Here is a 15349-nt window from a genome sequence, read left to right as displayed (position 1 = left end):
AATGGGTACCCACATGGGTCCTAGCTATGCCTGCCTTTTCATGGGGTATGCGGAACATTTCTTGTTCCAGGCCTACCCAGGTCCCCTCCCACAACTGCTTTATCGGTACATTGATGACTATTTCGGTACAGCTTCATGCTCTCGTCCTGACCTGGAAAAATTCATAAACTTCGCTTCCAGTTTCGATCCACTTTGACAAAAGGTCAGTTAGACTCAACGTCAGCTCTTTTCTCTCCTTACAGATGCTGCCAGACCTGCTGAGATTTTCCAGCATTTTCTCTTTTGGTTTCAGATTCTAGCATCTGCAGTAATTTGCTTTTAAATCTGCCTCTGACATCTGTCTTAAATCTATCACCCCTCAATTTGAAGTTATGCCCCCTCATACAAGCTGACGTCATCATCCTAGCAAGAAGACTTTCACTATCTACCCTATCTAATCCTCTGATCATCTTGTATGTCTCTATCAAATCACCTCTTAGCTGCCTTCTTTCCAATGAAAACACACCTAAGTCTTTCAGCCTTTTCCCCATAAGACCTTCACTCCAGACCAGGCAACATCCTGGTAAATCTCCTCTGCACCGTTTACAATGCTTCCACATCCTTCTCGAAATATGGCGACCAGAACTGTACACAATATTCCAAGTGCTGCTGTTTTGTATAGTTGCGGCAAGATATTGCGGCTCCGGAACTCAGTCCCTCTACCAATAAAACCTAATGCACCGTATGCCTTCTTAACAGCACTACCAACCTGGGTGGCAACTTTCAGGGATCTATGTACATGGACTCCAAGATCCCTCTGCAATCCACACTCCCAAGAATCTTTCCATTGACCCAGTACTCTGCCTTCCTGCTGTTATTTCCAAAGTGCATCACCTCACACTTAGCTGCATTGGACTCCATTTGCCATCTCTCAGCCCAATTCTGCAGTTTATCCAAGTTCCCCTGCAACCTGTAACATTCTTCCAAACTGTCTACTACTCCACCGACTTTAGTTTTGTCTGCAAATTTACTAATCCATCCACTATGCCTGTGTCTAAGTCATTTATAAAAATGACTAACAGCAGTGGTCTCAAAACAGATCCTTGTGGCACACCACTAGTAACCGGACTCCAGGCTGAATATTTTCCATCAACCACCACTTGCTGCCTTCTTTCAGAAAGCCAGTTTCTAATCCAAACTGCTAAATCACCCTCAATTCCATGCCTCTGCATTTTCACCAACAGCCTACTATGTGGAACCTTATCAAAGGCTTTACTGAAGTCCATGTATATCACGTCAACTGCCCTACCCTCATCTACATGCTTGGTCACCTTCTCAAAATACTAAGAGTTTGTGAGACATGACCTTCTCATGTTGACCATCTGAAATCAAATTGTTGCTTGCTCGATGCTTATAAATCTTATCTCTTATAATCCTTTCCAAAACCTTTCCTAGAACAGAAGTAAGGCTCACTGGTCTATAATTACCTGGGTCATCTCTGCTTCCTTTCTTGAACAAGGGCACAACATTTGCAATCCTCCAATCCTCTGGTACTAAACCTGCAGACAATGACGACTCAAATATCAAAGCCAAAGGCTCTACTATCTCCTCTCTAGCTTCCCAGAGAATCCTCTGATAAATCCCATCCAGCCCAGGGGACTTGTCTACTTTCATTCCTTCTAGAATTGATAACACCTGTTCGTAACTAACCTCGATCCTTTCTAGTCTAATATCTCATATTTCATTCTTCTCCTCGACAATATTCTCCTTTTCCTACGTGAAAATCGATGAGAAATGTTCCAAAGACAATAAAGTAAGGAGCTTGTGAGGCATTTAAAAAAAAAAAAGTTAGAAAAATAGAAGCAGCCTGAATGGGTGCGATCAACATCCCACAGAAGCAGAATTTTTTAGTTTTAGTCCTCAGTAGCAGTTGCTGGGATCTTGAAACTGGATGTGGTAGTTCTTATTCCTCACTTTCTGTTACAACTAAAAGCTGGGGTTCTCTGCCTGCTGCTAGAATTGCATGTGAGACAACCTATTTTACAGAATTTGCTTTTGCCAAGTGTGTGTTTATGGGATGTTACTGTGTTGGAACAGTTTGTCAGAATTAATTAATATCTATGCTGAGCATGTTCCTGGATCCAGTAGGTGTCCACTGATCAGAGGCTGAGTGGGGCCTGCTGGAGCATGTCCGGAATCTGGTAATTGGAGGCTATGAATGGGCTCTGCCCGAGCATGTTCCAGGACTTGGTTGCAACACCAGTAGTCACAGAATTGGAGGCAGCAGCAAGAAAGCTGAGGCAGTAGTGTCAACAGTAGCAATCACTCCGCTCCTCCCAAGACGCCAGGCTGTGGCTTGGCCCGGCTGCCTGCATGGAGATAAGATTTACGGAAGACTTAAATATCTGGATACTTCTCATCCCTTTTGGCTTTGTTTCCCTCAGTTATGCTTTGTTAGAAAATTCTGCTTTTGTAATCAAGTGTGTAACAAAGATGGTGCTGGTTACGTCAGTGGAGGCGGGATGGCACCGAAGAGTGGTGACTTTCGTTCCAGTAGTGCAGTGAAGGGGACTCATGCCTGGCCACCTAGCCCATGATAGAGCACTTAACAAGAAGGACTGTAAAGTTGGACAATTCCTTTATTTTCCCATTTTTCTGCCATTATATTCTGTTTTTATTTGTTTTTTACGGTGGTGCCAGAGACTGGTGATGCTATACAACACTTTTCACTGTATTTTGTAACAAGATACATGTGACAATAAATAAATGAAATAAAATATATTGTTAAGCACCTGTGCTCCGGTTTCCTCCCACAATCCAAAAATGTGCAGGTTAGGTGAATTGGCCATGCTAAATTGCCCATAGTGTTAGGTTAAGGGGTAAATATAGGGGAATGGGTCTGGGTGGGTTGCGCTTCGGCGGGTCGATGTGGACTTGTTGGGCCGAAGGGCCTGTTTCCACACTGTAAGTAATCTAATCTAATCTAATGTCAAGAGTTACAGTTAAGCAAATTATTTTTTTATTTTGTCTCTATTTTAATCATAGGTGTACGAATAAAGTATGTTTTGTTTCAAGCCTGGTAGTTTGATCAATCAAGTTGCAATTAGAATACAATGCCTTACACTTATCTGTACAATAAGAAAAAGTTAATGTCTAGACTATATTCTTGAGGGGATTTGGTCCGATCCATAACATAGCGATTGTTGCTTGGAACAATATGTTGGGGAATCGACCAAGGAGCAGGCTATTGGTATTTGGTATTGTGTTAGAAAGAAAGAAAGATTATAAAGGGAGGGAAAGCATCCATAGCTAAGCAAGGAAATTAAAGATAATATACAGTCAAAAACAAGGAATACTATATTGCAAAGGTGATTTTCAGGCTGGAAGATTGGGAAGAATTTAAAGATCAATAAAGGGTTGCTTAAAAGTCGGAAAAAGAGCAAAGGTAAGTTATGAAAAAAATCTGATGTAAAATATATAAGTGAATAGCAAAAGGTTCTACAAGTATATAAAGGGGAAGAGAGTAGCTATAGTGAATGTTGGTATTGGGGGCTGAGATTAGGGAGTTAATAGTGAGGAACACAGAAATGGCAGAGTCACTAAATTAATATTTTGCTTCAGTTTTTACATTGGAGGGCCTGAAGGTTTACATTTTAGGATCTTAAAGGAAGTGGCAGCAGAGATGTTGGATCGGTTGGTTATAGTATTCTAAAGATCCCTGGATGTGGGGAAGGTTCCATTGGATTGAAAAATGTTAATATAGCACCCTTATTCAACAAGGGAGGGAGGCAGAAAGTAGGGAACTATCGCCTAGTTAGTTTAACATGTCTTTGGAGTATTATTAGAATCCATGTTTAAAGAAGTAATAACAGGACATTTTGGATAGTCAAAATACAATTCATCAAAGTTTGCATGATTTTATGCAGGGTATTTCATGCTTGACTAACTTACCAGAGTTCATTGAAGGCATTTGATAAGGTGTCGCACAAAAGTGTTTGTGACAATGCTGGGGCATTGAATAATTTTAAGGTGGAGATTGACAGATTTCTAAATTTAGTAATGGGTTGAAGACTTCTGGACAGTAGGCTTTCAAGTGAAGTTGAGGCCAAGGTGAGAGTAGTCATCATCATATCAAATAGCAGGGCAGGTGCAATTGTCTCCTTCTGCTCCTAGTTCATGTGTTCTTTTATCCTCTAATGTTTCTTGGCAGGATGTGTGTGCTTTCCTTCCAATCCATAATTATCTTAAAGTTTCTGTGTCTGCTCTTTTGCCAGGTATCAGGGAGGCAACACATAATTTGAATTCAGTTTTGCATGTGTGACCTCAACTTGGAGCTTTCATGCAAGCCTCACCTCTGAAGGCAATACTGAGGTTGCCACCCACAAAACTATCAATCTAGTTAATACAAATTATTGTACATTTTTGCTTATTTAGAATCAGTTGGGCTTCTATAGAGGAAGTAAGATTTTGAAATGGGTTGAAGTTATCAGATGTATGCTTCAATGAGTAGTTATCTTATGTCTTATCTGGCCAAGCATAACAGTGGAGAGTAGTAATTCAATGTTAAAGATTAAAAAGAACTTTATTTAAATGTTTAGGTAAATAACTGTTAGGTTACATATCATTTTGTTACTTTCATATAGGTTGTATAAAACTGCCACCAGTTGTATTCTCTAATGAGAGAGAGAACACAGCCCTATGGTCCACTAGCACGATGTGACTTTCATAAACTGACAATGTTTATTGCTACTTGACTATTTATTGACATTCAGTAAATTCAAAGTGGCTTAATCATCATTGTCTCATGGTAATCACATGTGAAAGAGTTGAATTGAATATCAGTACATATCAACATAACCAAAATCTGAACATTCTTTTACTTTATTTTTACTTAAATTCAACCCTATATCTTGGAATTGTAGTTTTATCTTGAACAGTTATGGTCTTGAATAATATTTTACTTACTGCTTAATACTTGGCATCCATTCTATTTGTAGTTATATGAGATAATTCTGATTTAGGCCTTTCTTTTCAATTAAAATGTAAAATGGTGTGTAGTAGTGCAGAGATTGATGTTACCTGCTTGGGGTTCTGCCTTACAACAAGCCTGTGTGTTTTGGTTACTATACAAATGAGGGGTGTGGGGGCCCAGATTGAAATTTAATGGGAGCAAAGTGCAAAATGTCCATACCTGAAAGCAAATGCAGGAGAAACTAGGCTGACTATGGACAGACTTTTAAGCTCTGAGATTTCTTTATATAGAATGGGACAGGTCTTGCAGAGAAGAAAAAGACTGGCCAGCAGATTGGGTAAAGTCTGCAAGACTCCTGGGAACTACCAGATGGAATGCTGGAGGGAGGATGGTCACTGGTTGAAAAGACGCATCCTAATTTAAGGGTCCTTGAAGATTTGTCTTGATGAGGCTTGGAGGCCTTACTGTTGACAGTTGGTTTGGAAATTCTCTGAAAACAGAGGGAAATGTCTTTCAACAGTTATTCTATTATGACTTGGCTAAACAAAAGATGTGAATCCGTTGAAACTGGGAGTGACTGTAGACTTTTTTCCTATATAAAAAATGCTACCTGTGGAGAGTGTGTTGTATGTGGCATGGGTTTACTGGTCATATTAGAATTATGAAGATGATTTTTTTTGTAGTTAGATGATTAGTTGCCTACTGGATAATTTTCTAAGAGCCCTAGTATCCTATTTTGAACACAGTCCATTCAATTAATTATATCATGGGTCATGTCTTGAGAGTACCCAAATGTAAGGATTCTGAAATTTGTATACAATGGCTAAGTTCAGCTGTTCTTCAGCATTGAAATTTCAACCCAGGTGTAGGGTGAATACAGTAAATACAGTTTTTGATTGTTGTAACTGAATTTCCTTCTTAAATTTCTACTTTTAATCTTTACAGGTTTATAAAAATGGCGACAGGAGCAGATGTTCGTGATATTTTGGAACTGGGGGGTGGTGACTCTGAAAACACACCAATTAGTAAAAAAGATATCATTAATTCAGATAAGGTAACACTTTTTTTAAACAATTCTACAATGTAAACTCCTTCAAGGTTAATATGAACTGTCGGAGCTCATTTAGTTCAGTTGACTGGATAGCTGGTTTGCAATATAGGGTAACACCAGCCGTGTGGGTCCAGTTCTGCACTGGCTGAGGTTATCATGAAGAACTGTACTACTTGATCTCTTCCCTCACATGAGGCGTGGTGACCCTTAAGTTAAAACTGCCACCAGTTGTGTCTCTCTATCATTCATCACTCCTCTCTTCCCCCCGACCTATCATCTTCTCCCTCACCTTCATCCACCTATCGCATTCTCAGCTATCTTTCCCCAAACCCCCACCCCCTCCCATTTATCTCTCAGCCCCAACCCACAAGCCTCATTCCTGATGAAGGGTTTATGCCCGAAATGTCAATTTTCCTGTTCTTCGGATGCTGCCTGACCTATTGTGCTTTTCCAGCACTACACTCTTGACTGACTGACTGAGTGAGAGAGAGAGAGCAAGCAGCCCTATGGTCCACTAGATGACGTGACTTTCATAAACTGACGATAATGCTTATTGCTACCTGACTTTATTGACATTGAATAAATTCCAAGTGGCTTAATCATCATCATTCCACATGAAAGAGGTATTGAACATAGTACATATCAATATAACCAAAATTGCTCAAAGTTGTGGTTCAAATTAATAGCAGATAACTTTGTTTAGTGCACTGCTTTAAAATTACTGAATAGATGTAATCTCACCTCTGGGTTTCTATAATTGTTTAAAGCCCTTAAGTCTTTCTTTCCTGGAGTCTGTACTACTTTGAACTGATCAGTGAGATTAATGGTTTACAACCAGACCTGTGTATATATTCAGTTTTTAAGCAGCACCCTTTTGAGCCATTTCATTTGTATTTAAATAGTTTTCCATCATGGATTTAAAAGATTAATTTATAGCAGGCTGGCCAAAACCTGTAAATTTACATATGCTTTTAATTTAAATTAGCATTTTAATTTCTTCACTGATTTGCTCTGCATTGACATCATCTTGCCCTGATTATCAGTGTGTTAAATTAATCAGAAATGATGCAGCACAATGTAGAAAATGAGTAAATATTGAATTTCTGTTCCCTTTCACTTCAGTGATTGTGTTTAATTAAAAGGAATAAGCTGCTGAATCATTTTTTTGAATAGATTTTGCTTTGAATAAAATCTGCATGTACTTTTTTGCATTCCAAAATGGGGCTAAATGTTCTAAACTTCTTCATTCTGTGTTATTTTAAATCTATTGTAATTCAGGCAGAATAATTACTATAGCAGCTTCAATTAGTGGGTAGATGTTGGAGAAACTAAGTAAGTAAAATTGCGTGGATTTATCTTTCAAACTAGCAATTAGATTGAGACGACAAACAATTTTGGGCCTTACTTGGAAATTCCTTTATTCCTGCCAATTTCCTCCTCTTCCTAGCTTAAGATTGTTGATTATGATTCGAGGAAGGCAGTGGCTTAGTAGTAATATCACTGTTTTAGTGATTCAGAATCCCAGGGCTGTCTTCCAGATTCTTGCTTAATTGGTCACATTTGAACCTTAAGTGGCTATGGAAAACTGAACTACAGCGACATTGTAGTCCTATCCAATCTTATCCTTATTAAATTTACATATAGAGTCTTCCAGCAAGTATCACTGGATACTCATCCTTGCAAATTGTTCACTCCCAAATCCAGGCATGCCAAGACCTATAATTGATCTGTTTGAGATCTGCTAATTTGACTAGTTGAATGTTATACATGATATATCTAATCTGTATGTGAATCTGTTCGAGATGGTTTGGTCATGGAATTTCTTTTAAGGCAATGGTTTGCTAAATTTTAAGCTTGAATTTTAATAGGTTTTGGAATTCATTCTTGTTTCATAATTTTGAAGTTCTATTTTAACTTCATTATTTAGACAAAACTAAACTTTAAAAACTGGCTGAAGGTGAAAACCAAAAATACATACTGATATTTCTTTAATTTAGAGGGATAGAGGAAGAGATCAGCTTTTTCAAGCCAGGGGTCAGTGATTGATAGTAAGGAGGAGGCTGAAATGATCATCTTGGTCTTTGGAGTTGGTTACAAAGCAGATAAATTATTGTGGCTATGAGCTGTTGTGGTGAAAGGGTTAAAATTGTGTCCCAATACATGTGTGAATCTAACCGAAAATGGAAGGTGTCGCTTAGTCCCGTGTGAATCTTATTACACACCTTCCCGTGTGAATCTTCTTATCTGTATGTGACCAGAATGGAATGTGTTTTTCAGCCTTGCTCTGCTGTTCACATGAATGTTTAGATCTCGAAAAGAGTATATCAGCTGGAAAAGTCTCCAGTTCGGTAGAGTCTGCTCCGGGGTTGCGTTTAACCGCCGAGCGTGGGTTGTTGGCAACCGCCCTACGAGAACTGACGGCTCCCAGTTCCGGTAACACGTAGAGTGAGTATAAACCAGACCCGTTGTAAGTACGAGACCTGGTTGTGGCGACGCTGCGGGGAATAAAACACTTATATTCTAGCAGACTCGCCTCTTGGCTGTTTGCTCTGTGTCAGACTACTTTCCTGCGAGCCTGGTCCTTGACCTTGAGAATTTTTTAAAACACAGACCAACACAAGGGGTTGCAGTTTACAGGTTCTGAGGTGTCAGGAAAGAACCAAATAGATTGATTGCAACATTGGGATGATTATTTCATTCTATGGTCAGTCATAACATGCCACCACATCTCACCAAGTCAACCAGGTATTGACCTACCAACATTTGGAAGCATGCAGTAAATGGTACTAAGTAGTGAAAGATGATTCTCAGGCTTAGTAGCTGAACATCAGGACTAAGTACTCTGGCATGGACAATGACTTACTGTCAACAGACAATACACAAACAGCATTGATTGATTATGAACTACACAAGTTCAACATTAACACTACTGCTCTCCCACAGTCGAGACTGACTGACCTAAAGATACTCAAGGTACCTTGTACTGGGCATGGCAGATGGCAAAATTAAAGATGACCACTTTGCTACCAACAACATATTAATACAGATAACAGATGTGGTCACAACTTCTGAAAGCTTCACATCTAGCATCAGATGGAGATTTCAATGTCTTCATAACTGCCTATGCACCTGCTCTTTATGTCAATGCAAAAGATAATATCGCATGGTCATAAAAATATGAGAACTCTTCTCCCTTATTTGAAGTTCACAAAATCATTTCACACCATGAGTAGGTCAGGCCACTATTGGTTAAAAAATAAAATTGGATATCCTCCCAAACTTGGCAGTCTCATTTGATTCTTCCATGCTAAGGTGCATGGCATAATTCAGTTCAGTTCAGGGATCAATGATAGGGTGAAACAAGGCTACAATTCTGCCACTACTGTTGAGCATCTTTTCCACTGACCTATGGTTCCCCAGCCATGTGGAAGGAGTACACCTTCAAACACTACCAGACAAGAAAGTTCTCAACATTTCAAGACTGAGAGCCAAAACAATGTGCAGGAAGCTCTGATCAAAGACCTTTTGAATGCTGTCACATTCTTCCTCACCAGTGAAGAAAAATGTAATTGGGGCACAAGAAGTTGCATCTCTACCTACGACCAGATTCAACACCACAACTCTGGAAGCAGTTTGTAAATTATGCTAGGCTGGATTTACAGGTTCTGTCACAGGGCAAAGAATTGAGCTCATGCATTAGCAAAGCTGTGATGAACTTTGGCCCACTAACAAACTAGCATGTACAACCAAGAAGTTTTATCCTCAGCACATTGCTAGAGAGCAGAAAAGTCTGGACAACCTCCTCTTGCCAAGAAAACCAACTCAATTACCATCTCTCGTATCTATGCATGTACTTGGCATCACAAGTTCTCGTAGAGCGGTTGCTAACAACCCACGCTCGGCGGTTAAACGTAACCCCGGAGCAGACTCCCGGGTCTGGCTTATACTCACTCTACATGTTCCCGGAACTGGGAGCCGTCAGTTCTCGTAGAGCGGTTGCCAACAACCCACGCTCGGCGGTTAAACGTAACCCCGGAGCAGACTCCCGGGTCTGGCTTATACTCACTCTACATGTTCCCGGAACTGGGAGCCGTCAGTTCTCGTAGAGCGGTTGCCAACAACCCACGCTCGGCGGTTAAACGTAACCCCGGAGCAGACTCCCGGGTCTGGCTTATACTCACTCTACATGTTCCCGGAACTGGGAGCCGTCAGTTCTCGTAGAGCGGTTGCCAACAACCCACGCTCGGCGGTTAAACGTAACCCCGGAGCAGACTCCCCGAACTGGAGACTTTTCCAGCTGATATACTCTTTTCGAGATCTAAACATTCATGTGAACAGCAGAGCAAGGCTGAAAAACACATTCCATTCTGGTCACATACAGATAAGAAGATTCACACGGGAAGGTGTGTAATAAGATTCACACGGGACTAAGCGACACCTTCCATTTTCGGTTAGATTCACACATGTATTGGGACACAATTTTAACCCTTTCACCACATTCCACTGCTTGGCCCAATACATGTGTTACATTATGATTCACACATGTATTGGGACATAATTTTACACCACAGCTGTCCAACAATAGTAACTTACTTCAATGTAAAGCTGAAATTCTGCAGCAATAGGTTGCTGTATACCAGTTTGGGAGAATGCATTTTTTAATTTTCAATCTAATTCTTATTTTGTCCCTTCTTGTGTTTTCCTTTCCACTAATTGTGATTTTATTTTATGTAGAGTTTAACTCTTCTCATTTTCACTCTCCGCTGTGTTGCTTAATGGTAAATAAAAACAGAACGTGCTGGAGAAACTCATCATGTCTGACAACCATGAAGAGAGAAAATGTCTTGAGTTCAATCACTATTCTCTGATCATTGGGTCCAAAACTCTGGATCTATGTCTATTGATATCGCCAGATCTGTGAAGTTTCTTCAGCACTTACTGTTTTTATTTCAGATTTAAAGCAGCTGCAGTATTTAGCTTTATTTTAATCCTTAATGTCAAAGCTAATTTTGAATAATAAATTCCTATTTTATTCAGAAAAAATCAAAGAAGTCCACAGAAGCGCTTACATTTAAAAGACCAGAGGGAATGCACAGAGAAGTTTATGCTCTATTGTACTCTGACAAAAAGTAAGTTAAAGCAAATGAAAAATAATGTTTTTACTAACTGCTCACTAAGTGATTGGTTTATTGAGGATGTGTTTATAACCTCTAACAGCTTTGTGTTAGAGCAGCCTCTCATGGCAGCTGTGGAATATTGCAGTGTTGTATTACTCTATTTCTCACTGTTCCTGGATTCTGCTGAAATTCTGAGTGCATCTTATGCTTCGGAAAGTGGAGATTTCAGTTTTGAAGAAAAACATTAAATTAAAATTAGGTAAACACGGTAGTCAAGTTTTCAGAATAATGCCTGACTCCTTTATTAATGCACTTCTCACGGCTGTCTATTTAAATACTGTCTGTACAGGGCTGAGGTATTTTAACAGTCAAAGGGAGTTATTTGTTGAAGGTAAAGGGAGACTGATCTGAATGACTGGTTTGAAAGTTAGCATCTTGAGAACAAATGTGATGGAGAAACTTGAAGACTGGAATCAAGTCCCCTACAGAACTAGGGTATGAGGATGGGAGTCACTGAGTTTATGGTGAATATTGGTCAAGATCTGCACATAATTAAAAATTGAAACCGAGAAGTTGAGAAAGGGAAAGGAATATTTAGAGATGAACCATTAAAGAAGGGTGGAATTTTGAATCAAAGATGACAACTTGGGTTGAGCTGAGAGCAGGAAACTGTGTTGGTACTGTCATTAATGTATGATAATAGAGGCTGGGGAGGGGATCGAAATGGAATTTAGATTATGAATGAGCCACATAACCCAAAAAGAAAAGGCAGGTATTGCTCAGAATTATGTAGGTTGCCATAGCAGCACATTTATTTGAAATCAATGAGTTGACTCAAAAAGAGAAGTTGTTCACTGTGTGAATACGTTAGCCTAGGGCTGGAAGATAGTCATGATAGATAGAGAATTCTTGGATCTCCTTCAAGGAAGAAGTGGCAAGTCCGCCAGCTGACCTGGTGAAGCTAGTGAGATTGGATCTCCATGGATAAAAGGCGATATATAATGGCATGGAACTTGAAACTGAAGTGGGATTGACAGGACCAATGAAAAAATGTGTTGAGTTGTTTTCATTCCAATTCCACTGCACTGCAATATTCAAAGTACATTGTCAATGACAATCAGGTATAGAAATAGAAAGTGAGTTCTGCGTTATGAGAAGAAAGTCTGTGCATCAGATTTGTCTCTGTAGTCTAATCATGTTGCTGCAGTACTATAATATCCAGGGTGTGTGTTATCAGGCATAAAGTTTACAGATAACTGTTAATGGGTATAAAAGACAAATGTTTACAATTTGAAGAAGTAATTTTTAAAAATAAAATGCTATGAAACTTTAGTTGCGCCATGACCACATATATGATCTGGAGATGCTTTCGCACAAATCTTGGATATTACAATTGAATTTGTGAAAAGATTTGTAGCTCGGGTGCTTGTTGTTGTGGTTCTGTTCGCCGAGCTGGGAATTTGTGTTGCAGACGTTTCGTCCCCTGTCTAGGTGACATTCTCAGTGCTTGGCTGCCTCCTGTGAAGCGCTTCTGTGATCTTTCCTCCGGCATTTGTAGTGGTTTGAATCTGCCGCTTCCGGTTGTCAGTTCCAGCTGTCCGTTGCAGTGGCCGGTATATTGGGTCCAGGTCGATGTACTTATTGATTGAATTTGCACTCATCCACAGATTCAATCAATAAGCACATCGATCTGGACCCAATATACCGGCCACTGCAACGGACAGCTGGAACTGACAACCGGAAGCGGCAGATTCAAACCACTACAAATGCCGGAGGAAAGATCACAGAAGCGCTTCACAGGAAGCAGCCAAGCACTGAGGATGTCACCTAGACAGAGGACGAAGCGTCTGCAACACAAATTCCCAGCTCGGCGAACAGAACCACAACAATTACAATTGAATCTATGTTCATGTGTCCTGTTGCTTCACTAAATTTGCTCTGATGCTCTGACTGTGAGACTTCAATGCCCATCACCAGAAGTGGCTTGGAGCCACCTCTGACTGAGCTCAAAACTGGGCATCCACAGGGTCCTGTAGATTATTACCAGCAGGAGAACTGTGTTCAACCAGAATCTGGCATATTCCTCACTCTGCTATTATCATCAAGCCAGTGGATCAACCTTGCTTTGATGGAAGTTCAGGAGAGAATATTGCAAGCAAGGTCAGGCATAGCTAAAATAAGGTGTCAACCCATTGAAGCTATATTAAAGGGCTACATACAAGCCAAGCAGTGCATAGATAGAGCTAAGTGGTTCCACAACTAATGATCAGATCAAAGCTCGACAGGGTTGACACATTCACTGATGAATAGTGGTCTAACAATTCAGAACTAAAGAACAGTTCTGAAGAAGAATCATAACGGACTTGAAATACTAATTCTTTTTCTCTCTTCACAGATGCTGCTAGAACTACTGAGTTTCTCTAGCACTTTCTGATTTCCGTTCAGATTTCCAGCATCTTCCGTATTTGCTTTAATTTGATAATCCAAGCAGGTGCACCAACAAACATCCCATCATCAGTGATGGATGGGACCAGTATGTCAATGCAAAAGATAAGACCGAAGGTCTAAGTGGGTGATCCATCTTAGCTTCTTCCTGAGGTCTTTTAAATCACTGGATGCCAGTCTCCAACCAATTTGAATAACTTTACATAATATAAAGAAACAACTAAAGACAGTGGATACAGAAAAGTCTATGTTTACTGACAACACCTTGGTAATAGCACTGAAGATGTATATTCTCGGACCAGCCACATACTTTAGTTAAGCTGCAACACTGACATCTACTGACAACATGGAAAAAAAATGCCTGTATATTCTCGGGCACAAAAGGCAGGATAAATCCAATCTTGCTAAATACCTCCTGCCCTCTAATATTGATCTAACGTTGATCTTCAGTCAAGTGTTGGAATATATTGTTGACAGGGCTATCAAGTGACACTTAGTAACCTGCTTCCTAATGCTCAGATTTGCTTCTGCAAGGACAAGTAAGAATCTGAACTCATGAATTTACACTCATGAGGTTTAAACATGAATTCAAGAAGTGAGGTAAGAGTCCTTGACATCAAGGTGGCATTTCACTACATGTGACATCAAGGTGGCCTATTAAATCTGAAGCAGGAGTAGGCTATTTGGCCCTTCTATCTGCTCTGCTATTTAATAACATTATGGTTGATCAGATTGTGGATACAACTTCACACTTCTGCCTAACCCCAACAATCTTTGACTCCTTGTTAGTCAAGAATCAATCTACTTCAGGCTTAAAATATTCAATGCTGCTGTTCCTGCACTCCCTGAGGAAGAGAGAAACCCTCTGACAGAAAAAAAATTCTCTTCATCTCTTTCTTAAATGGAAGATCTCTCATTTTTAATCTGTTTCCTCATTCTAGTTTCTCCCTTAAGGGGCCACAACCTTTCAGCATCTACTTTAAATCACCTCAAGATCTTGTTTCAATCAGATGATCTCTCATTTTTAAACTCCCATGAATATAGGCTCAGCCTCTTGCCAACACTGCAAGTGTTGTCCTTCAATCATCTCAGTCCCAGAACATCACAGTTAGAATTTCGCAGGGTTATGCCCATGGCTAATCATCTTTAGCTGCTTCATTAATTAATATTGGAAGTGGGGATGTTCATTGATTGTGCAAGATTGCAAGTCACTCAGAACTTCTCAGCTATTGAAGCTGTTCATATTCAACAAAACATGGACAACCTTTATGCTTCAGCCAGTAACTTGTACCATTGCCCTGCGATAGTGTGATTTGAATGACCATTTCTGAGATAATATATCTCCCCATAACATTCCAATAGCATCAACATTATTATTGACCAGAAATGGAACCAGCCCACACCTCCCCCCTTACTTCCCTCCAAGGCCCCAAGGGATACTTCCAATGGCTTGGAAAAGGTGGATGCTAGGAAATTGTTTCAGTTAAACGAGGAGACTAGGACCCTTGGACACAGCCTTAGAATTAGAGGGGGTCATTTCAGAACAGAAATGCGGAGACATTTCTTCAGCCAGAGAGTGGTGGGCCTGTGGAATTCATTGCCACAGAGTGCAGTGGAAGCCGGGACGCTAAATGTCATCAAGGCCGAGATTGATAGATTCTTGTTGTCTAGAGGAATTAAGGGCTACGGGGAGAACACTGGTAAGTGGAGCTGAAATGCGCATCAGCCATGATTGAATGGCGGAGTGGACACGATGGGCCGAATGGCCTCACTTCCACTCCTATG

At 40.2% G+C, this 15349-nt stretch overlaps 1 protein-coding gene across 3 annotated transcripts in view; it reads left to right on the top strand.

The window, feature by feature from the left end:
- The window catches only part of dmap1 (DNA methyltransferase 1 associated protein 1), a 79561-nt gene that overhangs the window by 9138 nt on the left and 55074 nt on the right, over window positions 1-15349 (top strand). For 2 of the 3 annotated variants that reach the window (XM_043699086.1, XM_043699085.1), the window contains exons 2-3: window positions 5897-6005; window positions 11040-11131. In XM_043699086.1, coding sequence (XP_043555021.1) covers window positions 5907-6005; window positions 11040-11131 — 191 coding nt within the window. In that variant the 5' untranslated portion in view covers window positions 5897-5906. Of the gene's footprint in view, window positions 1-5896; window positions 6006-11039; window positions 11132-13031; window positions 13280-15349 lie in introns of those variants that run through there. The other variant, XM_043699084.1, reaches the window with a different exon arrangement.

This window comes from Chiloscyllium plagiosum, chromosome 11 (genome assembly GCF_004010195.1).
Source record: "Chiloscyllium plagiosum isolate BGI_BamShark_2017 chromosome 11, ASM401019v2, whole genome shotgun sequence".
Classification (NCBI taxonomy): Eukaryota; Metazoa; Chordata; class Chondrichthyes; order Orectolobiformes; family Hemiscylliidae; genus Chiloscyllium; species Chiloscyllium plagiosum.
The sequence above is the reverse complement of the archived record's forward strand: the minus strand, read 5'-3'. Positions and strand labels throughout refer to the sequence as shown.